At 37.0% G+C, this 9,952-nt stretch overlaps 1 protein-coding gene across 1 annotated transcript in view; it reads left to right on the top strand.

The window, feature by feature from the left end:
• The window catches only part of CYSLTR2 (cysteinyl leukotriene receptor 2), a 23,097-nt gene extending 15,424 nt beyond the window's left edge, over window positions 1-7,673 (top strand). The window contains exon 3 of the mRNA XM_012723192.1: window positions 5,553-7,673. Coding sequence (XP_012578646.1) covers window positions 5,602-6,582 — 981 coding nt within the window. The 5' untranslated portion in view covers window positions 5,553-5,601 and the 3' untranslated portion in view covers window positions 6,583-7,673. The remainder of the gene's footprint in view (window positions 1-5,552) is intronic.
• The last annotated feature ends 2,279 nt before the right edge of the window (window positions 7,674-9,952 follow it).

Raw genomic sequence — 9,952 nt, 5'->3', positions numbered from 1 at the left:
GCTGCTGGGAAGGTAGTTAAGGGAAGCCTCAGAAACCAGTTGGCTGGCGAGGTCATTGCAGTGAGATCTACCCCACCCCGGCCCCACACTGCCCAGGGGTGGCTTCAAAAGGGCCCAGGAGGCGGGGCAGAGCTGCTGAGGGCTGTGGGGACACAGGGCTCAACTGTGGGGCTGACTCTCCAACAAAAAGAAATTTAAATCCTGACCTAATACAAACCAAAATATTGTGTTAACACAAAAATGTGTATCAACCCAATTGTAAAGACTGAATAATGCTAAAATTATCATTCTCTTTTAACTTGAAGACCATGTTCTTTCTTCTTTTCCCCTAACTGTAATAATTAAGTTTGTTATGTTAATAGACTTCTGATGTTTCCATAGAAAGAAGCACATTTTAATAACTTTTTTCTTCACTTAATACATTTGGACTATTTATCTGGGTTAAATATGTCTAGAATGTTCACATGAATCTTTTGATCAGATAATCATTAATTTCTTAAGAGAAGGGTAAAGAAAGGAGGAGGAAATGGAAACAGTGAAAAGGGATTCTGCTTCAAAGGAATGTATTAATAAATTAACACGAAAAGGGGTAATTTCCTCCATCTGAAAAGGGGAAAGTGTGTATATAGAAAAATTGATTTTAAAATATTACGTGCAAACAAGAAAATGACATAAAAGTGTTTTAAATCCTTGGCAATTTTATCAGTAACTAGTTAAAAAGCCAGAATTTATTAATCCCCAAAGTATGGAAGCAGAGGACAGGACTATAAGGCCAACATTAAACCAAATAATATCTCTTTTAGACAATCTCTTTTTTAAGGATAATTTAAAAAAAATTTTTTTTTTTGGTTTTAAAGTACCTCTCATGTAGGAAGATTTGTTTAGGTCAGTATTCTCCAAAGAAGCATCAAAATTCCCGATTGTCCCTTCTGAAATTGTCCTAACAACAGAAATTATCATGTACATTTGCCTTACAATGAGAAAAACTGAAGAACTATGTCTTTTATAGAAAACATTCAAGACAATAGAGGTAATAAAGTGGGTGTCAACCGGCTAGAAAGCAGTTGTTGCATTTTATAAATCTAATCAGTAACTAAAATGTCTCAGGATTTATTCCTAGGTATTTAGTTGCAGCTCTAACTTGGTTATTGTAAATGGTGCTGCAATAAACACAGGTGTGCATGCATCCCTTTGGGTGAGTGTATCTTCAGACAGATACCTCAGGATGGAATTGTTGGATCATTTGCTATACCCATTTTTAAAATATTTTGAGAAACTCATTTCCACTGGGGCTGGATCAGTCTACATTCCCACCAACAGAGTACAAACGTTTCTTTTTCGCCACATCCTCACCAACACTTGTGTCTGGTTTACTTGTCAAACTTATCAAATTCTCACAGGTATGAGATGCTATCTCATTGTGGATTTGAATTACATTTCCCTTGTGATAAGTGGGTATGAGCATTTTCTCATGCACTGATTGGCCATCTGTATATATATATATATATATATATTTTTTTTTTGAGAATTGATGGTTTAATTCTTATGTTCATTTTTAAATTTTCTTCTTGCTAAGTTGTAGTTCTGTGTAGATCTTGAGTTTTACCCCTTTGGGAGATGTATGATTTGCAAATGTTTTCTCCCATTCAGTAGGGTTGCTTTGTTTTAAGGATAGTTTTTTTCACTTTGCAGAAACTTTTGAATTTGAGGTAGCCCCACTTTCTTTTGTTCCCACTCCCCCCTTGCTTTAGGAGATGATTTTCCAAACACATTACTGAAGTAAATGTTGTGGTATGTTTCACCTGAGTTTTTTTTTCTTTCTATGTATTTATGGTTTTAGGTTGCAACTCAGTTTTTAATCCATTTTGACTTAATTGTTGTCTATGGTGTGATAATTATGATTTAATTTTACTATGTTATAAGTACAGTCTAACCAACGCAATTTGTTGAAGAAACTTTCCCTTCTCTATTGCATATTCTGTGTCAGAGATTAACTGTCATGTAAATGTGGGTTTCTGTCCAGACTCTCAATTCAACTCCCTTCTTTCTCTTATTGATTAGGATTGATTTGACTACTTGAGGTCTTTTGTGGCCCACTGTTTTTCTGTAATTTCAGTTCTATGTGAAAAATGCCATTGAAACTTTGATAGAAATTGCCTTGAATTTCTTTTATATTGCTTAGAGTAGGATGATCATTTTACCAATGTAAATTCTTCTAACCAATGGAATGAGAATATTTTTCCATCTCCTTGTGTCATTTTCTATTTATTTCAATAATGTTTTATGGTTTTCATTGTACTGTTTCTTCACCTCCTTTGTTAAGTTTATTCCTAGATATTTAATATTTTTTTTGATACAAGAGAGAAGGGAGGTTATTTTCTTGATTTCTTTCTTTTCAGTTCATTGTTTATATATGAAAATGCAACTAGTTAGTAGGTTGATTTTGTAACCTACCCTGTACTGTACTGATTTACTTTGTCTAATAGTTTTTAGTATAGTCTTGAGTGTATATTTAGTGTAGATTTTAGTATAATCATGTCATCTGCAAATTATAGTTTTACTTCTTTTCCAATTTGGATTCTTTTGATATCTTTCTCTTGTCTTATTTCTCTAACTAGTATTCCCAATACTGTGTTGAATAGTAGTGGCAAACACAGGCATCCTTTTCTTAGATCTTAGTGAAAAATCTTTCATCTTTTCACCATTGATAATGTTAGCTGTGGGTTTGTCATATATATGACCTTTATTATATTATATATTCCTTTTATTCCCATTTTTGAGGATTTTTATCATAAATGTATGTTGAATCTTATCAAATGCTTTCTTAGCACTATTACTATGAGCATATAATTCTTATCTTTCCTTTTGTTGTTATGGGGAGTTATCATAGGCTGACATTTGGATGTTGAACACCTTTACATACCTGGGATAAATCACATTTGGTCATGATATTTTAATGCATTATTCAGTTCAGCTTGCAAAGATTTTGTAGATTCTTGCATCTTTGTTGATCAGGGATATTGGTCTTTAATTTTCTTTTTTGTGTGATGGCTTAGTATGCTTTTGGTATCAGAGTACTGCTGGCCTTAGAAAATATGTTTGGAAATATCCCCTTTTTCCTAATTTGGGAGAGTTTGAGAAAGAGAGTTATTAGTTCATCTTTGAAAGTTTGGTAGAACACACTAGCAAAACCATCTGGTCCTGGGCTTTTGTGTTTGGAGAGAATTTTTTGCTTACTATTTCAGTTTCCTTACTTGGAATTGGTCTGTTCAGGTTTTCTATTTATTCCTGATTCAGTTTTGGAAGATTGTATAGCTCTAAAAAATTCTCCATTTCTAAAAAATAAATACTGGATGATCTCTCTTTTATGTGGAATATAGAGAAACCACATGAACGGTCAAGAGAAAACTTAAAACTAACAAGTGACCATAGAACTAAGGCATTCAGGGCTCTTTCTGGTGGCACAGAAGTTAAAGTCTCAGTGCTAATACCAACCTATCACCAGTCACTGAGGCATAAGTTCAATCTTTGGCCAGGGAACTAACCCACTTGGCACAGACCTGTCTCATCTCCTGTCTCACCTCCCATCTCATTCTCCTGTCTCATCTGTTGCTCCCCTCAGCAGTGTATTTCAGTAGATCTGCCTGTTCTGCTCCCACTCTGTCTCTGGTGAATCCCCTCACCTCCCACACCTCTGGCCAAGACCCCAGTTCTTGTATGCATAAATACTTAAAAATAAATCTTAAAAAATAAAGAACTGAGGTATACACAAAGGAGGAAGTGGGAAGGTGACAAAACTGAAGAGGGAAGAACACAGGGAATATGGTGACAGTTCATGTAGATAAGATGGGGTATCTATGGGGATGACAACGATTTAAGGAAAAAGCTTAATAAAAAAAAATTTTCATTTCTGGTCCACTACTCATTATTAGCATATAGATAGATGCTCAAATTAGTCTCATGGCCCACTGTTTTTCTGAGATGTTTGTTGTTGTTTCTCCTCCTTGATTTTTGATTCTCTTTTTTAGAGTTTTCCCCTTTTTTCCCTGTAAGCCTAGCTAGAGATTTGTCTATTTTATTTTTTCAAAGAACCAATTTTTTGTATCATAGATCTTTTAGACTCTTTTTGATTTCTATTTCATTTATTTATAATTACTATTATTAGTCTTCCTTTGTCTGGCTTTTGGTTTTTTTTGTTTACCTTTTTAAATTCCTTAATGCACAAGGTTAAATTATTTATTTGAGTGCTTTCTTATTTTTTGAGGTGGCCCTATATTGTTATGTACCTTTTGTTATGAATTTCTTTTTTTTAATATTTTTTTCTTACATCATTGTTATGTATTTCCCTCTGTTTTTGTTGTATTCCACAGATTCTGCTATTCTGTGAACTTCATTTTCATTTTATTAATGTATTCCATATATGTATAAGTCTATGGGTGTCCACACACACACACATATACATATATATATAAAGAAAGTAAGGTTTTCGCACTTCACTTGAACTGGTCCATTATGCCAATAGACTGTGACAGTCTTTTATATTTATATTACATACATAAAACATATATACAAATAGTATACATTATATACACATGCATACATATACATATAAAAATGAAGTATCACATTCTTACCTCCTTTACACTACCTTATTTACAATATATTTGTTTTTGAACATTTATCCCGATTTAGTTTTTGTTTCAGTCATCAAACATAGCTTAGACTCAAAAAGAGAAAGAGAGCTTCTTGTGTTCGTTTTTCTTTTCTGATATTCCTTTTTCAAATTTTATTCTTTTCTTAGCCATTCTATAGTGATAGGTCTATTGATTACAAATGCTGTTAGGTTTTCCATCATTTGAGAATGATCTCTCCCATAAATCTCTGACCTCTCCCATAAACCTGGATATTTTTGCTGACTACTGGGCTTTTCTTTCAGCAGTTAAAAATGTGTTACTTCCAGGCCCTCTCTGGTGGCGCAGCAGGTTAAAGCACAGCACTAAGAAGCTAAAGCATGAGTTTGATCCCTGCCCCAGAAGTGATCCACAGGGGCAGACCTTTCCTGACTCACCCACTGCTCCCCTCAGCAGTGTACTTCATTGATCTGCCTGTTCTGCTCCCCACTCTGTCTCTGGTGAATCCTCTCACCACACCCATGCCTCTGGCCTGTACCCCAGTTCTGTATAAATAAATAAATAAATCTTTTTTTTTATAAATCAAGTTATTAAAAAAAATGTTATTTCCTTCTACCTTTCACATATGCTGATGCAAAACTTGTTGTCCAATATATTTAGACTGCAATGTCACAGGCCACTCATATCAACATAACCTAAATTCTCTAAGTTTAAGACTTTAACTTGAGTGGAATAAATTAAGTTTTATTCAGAATCCCAGCAATCTATCATGAAATGAAAAGGACCAAATGATGAAGACTTAGCCAATGTTTTTGACTCAAATTTCAAAGAAAAGCTAATACTTCTCCCAGTTTTATTAAAACCTAGGAAGATTTAACTAGTGATGAAAAAGTAACTTTTTGTGTCTTTTTTTTAATCTAGCTCAGAAAAGAGACTTCCACCCTTTCTTCTGACTATCTCCATATCAGAAATGGAAACCAATGGCAACATTAGTAATGGAAGCAGCAGGAACTGCCTGAGTGACGAATTCAAGAAGAATTTTTATCCCATTGTGTACTTAATAATATTTGTCTGGGGACTCCTGGGTAATGGCTTTTCTATATATGTTTTCCTGCAGCCTTATAAGAAGTCCACATCTGTGAATGTTTTTATGCTAAACCTGGCCATTTCAGATCTTCTATTTATAAGTACATTGCCATTCAGGATTGACTATTACCTCAGAGGCTCCAATTGGCTATTTGGGGACATAACCTGCAGAATTGTATCATACTCCTTGTATGTCAACATGTACAGCAGCATTTATTTCCTGACTGTGTTGAGTGTTGTGCGCTTCCTGGCAACTGTTCACCCCTTCCGGCTCCTCCATATCACCAGCATCAGGAGTGCCTGGATTCTCTGTGGGTTCATATGGTTCCTCATGATGGCTGCTTCAGCAGTGCTTCTGAGTGATGGCTCTAGGGATGTAGGCAGTACCACAGCATGCTTAGATCTGAACCCCGGTAACTTTATTAAAATAAGAATAATGAATTACATCGCCCTGGTGGTAGGCTTCCTGTTGCCACTTTGCACACTTAGTGCCTGCTACCTGCTAATCATCCGAGCCTTGTTAAAGGTGGAGGTCCCAGGGCTGCGCGTTTCTCACAGGAAGGCGTTGATCACTATCATTATTACCTTAATCATCTTCCTTCTGTGCTTCCTGCCTTATCACATCCTGCGAACCCTCCACCTGCGTGTATGGAACGAGAACTCATGTACGGACAAGTTGCATAAATCTGTGGTCATCACACTGACCTTTGCAGCAGCCAACACCTGCTTCAATCCTTTGCTCTATTACTTTGCTGGAGAGAATTTTAAGGATAGATTAAGGTCTGCATTCAGAAAATGTCATCTACAGAAAACAAAGTACAATTTTCCTATCTGTATATGGTCAAACAAGGAAACACCAGTGTAAGATTTTATTAAGTGAGGCCTGTTCTTATATTCTTGTGTCCACCTTCATTCACACATCATGTCCAAAGGAGGCCTGTGTGCACCATTCCCAACAAAGCAACATTTGTTAGTCATCATTTTGTTAATAGGACCATCCTTAAGATTTTCATCTTGTGTATTTTCGATTGTTGAGTCTAAATGAAGAATAAAAAAGGAAAAATCTCTACTAGATTATTTAACCTGAAATGTCAGACTGAGAAAAAATATTGAACACTGTGAATGCTGTTTTTCATCAGATTCTAACAATATTTCTGGCCTATCAGGCATTCTGAAGTCCTAGCTTTAAGATAACCTTAACTTCCCTCAGCTTCTCCAGTTCCTCCTCCCTTTTCAATCCCCTTAGATATAGCCAATTAACAAAACTACTAGAGTCCCAACAGCATATAAGAAAAGCACCTTAAGATATGGGGAGAAAGTCTTTGTGAAAGGGAATGCTGCTTTCTAACAAAGCAGGACCAAGGTCTCAAATAAGAACAGTGAAAGAAAAAGAGGGCCAAGATTGGAGGAAGAAAGAACTAGTAAGTAGATGGAGGAAGCAAGGAATTCATTTTGCATTGAGGGAGGGCTTGAGCACACTGCAGGCAAGAAGGTTCCCTTTGTCTCTCTCTTTCCAGGGGATTAGGAAGGACAGATGATCTCCCTGGTGGAAAATGACCAATCATGAAAAATGGCCACCAGGTATTGACAGGGGATTACTCTAATCTCTTACCTATTCCTTATCTGACAATACAGCCCCCAATACAGCTAATCCCTTCTATTCAAAGCATTTAAGCAGCCAGTTAGTCTCATTTTTAATTGGGATTAATCAATTACTACTACATGTTGGGGGAGAGGCCTGAACAGTAAAAGTACCAATGTGCCAATGAATAAATAAAAGATAGCAACATTTTTAGTGTGAAACATATTAAGATTTTTTAAATCACTTTTGCACTTTTCTTGGATATACACTTGGAGATCTTGGAATAGATATTAAATATGCTGAAAAATAAATGAAAAGAGTGTCATTACTAGATATTAGGAACAGAGAAACTGTTGTATAAGAGATAACTATAACTGTAATACACTACATGCTGAATTGTGAATAGTATTTACATAAAGGACAATGTAAATAGAAAAACACTGATAAAATTTCTTTCAGAAAGTGAGAGAAAGGATGAGTATGTGGTAGGGAAGCGATAGGAAATCTAAGTCCCCATCTTACATTACTGAAAATGCTTATTAGTAGTGAAAGTTAAAGAATGATGTATTTTTAAAAAGCCTATTTAGCAACAACTAAAATGCAGAACAGCAAGAATTGGCAAAGATTGCACCTGGAGAGAAATTGGAGTGGGAAGCTTTGGCGGGGACTTCTCCTTTTGAAAACTGTTTCACTGCCTAACTTTCAAATATGTACTGCTGACATTAAATAAAAATTAAGTTAACAGTAAATCTTAAACTTCAAATTAATTCTGAGAGTTTTTGTTTGTTTGTTTGTTTGTTTGTTAATGAAAAAGGTTACTAGAAGGGGAAATTGAATACCAATAGGAGAAAGGAGGCAGGAGATGACTGGATTTGAAGTTGATAGAGGCCTGCTTACTTCTTCCATGAGAGGGAGTTCTCTCTTTGGGTGAAGGCAGGCATTTCCTGGGGTCACAGGTGATCTGGATGTCAAGATGTTTGTAGCTGCAACTAACAGAAAACCCAGTGGCTTAAACAATCACTATCTCTTCTAACTGAAGAAACAGAAGTAGTTGGACTTTGGACTTTATTAATAAAGAAGGGTTTCTGTGAACCTTCCACTCTGGCTATTGGCCTGGTCCTACAGCTGAATCTTCCCCTGAGAACAGTTGAATGCAAGTAGCCTGAGGCTATGTATTTCTTGTATCCAGGATAAGAACAAAGTATATGTTCCCTGAGTCATTTAAACAATCCTAAACTTATTTTTAATTGGCCCTACTCAAATTAATACCAGCTCCTAAACTAAAGCAAAGATGGGTCCGCTCTAATCATATGAGGATGATCAGAGTCTCCACCTGGATTGGAGTTGGTAGTTAAGCCTATTGAAATCTCAGAAGGGAAAGGAGTGAGATGGAGCATGTGGAGGCCACATGCTCTGGATCGAAAGTAGAGTGGAAAGAGAACTGCAGGTCAGCCAGTCATCCATGTAGGGGATGGATTTACCTACTCAGCAAGCCCAGTAGCTGAGGAAGGGAGGAGGTAAAATAGGCTTGAGGAAGAAGGGTGAAAGCTAAATACGTGCTTATACTGTGAAATCATAAAGATGTTCAATAGCAATCATAAATTTTAACAAATTTCCATGGCTAAAATAGCTTTCTAGATAAAGCTGGAAATTACTGATTGTAATCAAGGTTCTTGGGATTAACAATAGTGGAGGGTGTATGAGCTATTAGTGTCTTTAAGCCTTATAGGGTATGCATTTGTGGGTGGGCATGAGAGACAGACAGGCAAACAGAGATACAGAGATACAGAGAGAGAGAGAGAGAGAAATCAAAAGATGTTAAGAGGGGGAAACTGTTACCAGACACAAACAAAGGGATATTGAGACCCCAAACTTTTAAGAAGAAAAATGTGTGTCACCAATTCTAAGGGTTCATGCTTACCCATATGGGCAAAAGGAAAGTAATCAAACACTGGTATGCCCAAAGATCCTCAGTTGGTGAGATGTTCACAGGGAATAGAGAATGGGAGAAAATGAGTAGGGGAGAAAAGGATTTAAAGATATGGACCCTCAAACAGTGAAACCAGCCACCCCCATTGCAGGCAAATGTTCAGCTCTGCAGGCAGGACTTTGGTCAAGTGGTCAAGACCCAAGACCAGAACCTGTAGGAGAATGAACACAAGCCAGCCTCCTGGCCAGAAACATAAGTAAGAGATTGTGCGGGACCTGAAGAGCTGGGAGAGAGGTGAGAACCAAAGTTTCAATGGACTACCAAAGTCTCACTGGGTAAGCAAGATGGCTTCTGCCACAGTCCCTTAAGAGTGCAGGGGCCAGCCAACCGCCAAAGAGCTAATGCTGGAAAAAGAGCAGTAGGCGGGAGCCAGCTGAAGGGGCCCACATGAGGACCTGAGTAGGAGAAGGAGTCCCCATTGCCCCAAAGGGGGGGCACCCAAACTGAAGGAGGAGCAGAAATTTCTTTCTTAATGCCTGCCCACAGTGTTTCATGTGCCCTGAAGCTTCATCCCACATTTGGCCAGGTGTAGAGGCAAGATTCACATCTCTCAGCTCTCTGCATTCAGGAAATCACAGGGCTGAAGTGGCAAGACTCAGGACTCTCTTGTAATACTGAAAACTTTGAACTTATTCTTCCTTTTTCCAAGATTGTTCCTTTTCC

The sequence above is a fragment of the Condylura cristata genome, unplaced genomic scaffold (assembly GCF_000260355.1).
Source record: "Condylura cristata isolate star-nosed mole 26May11 unplaced genomic scaffold, ConCri1.0 scaffold00010, whole genome shotgun sequence".
Lineage (NCBI taxonomy): Eukaryota > Metazoa > Chordata > Mammalia > Eulipotyphla > Talpidae > Condylura > Condylura cristata.
The sequence above is the reverse complement of the archived record's forward strand: the minus strand, read 5'-3'. Positions and strand labels throughout refer to the sequence as shown.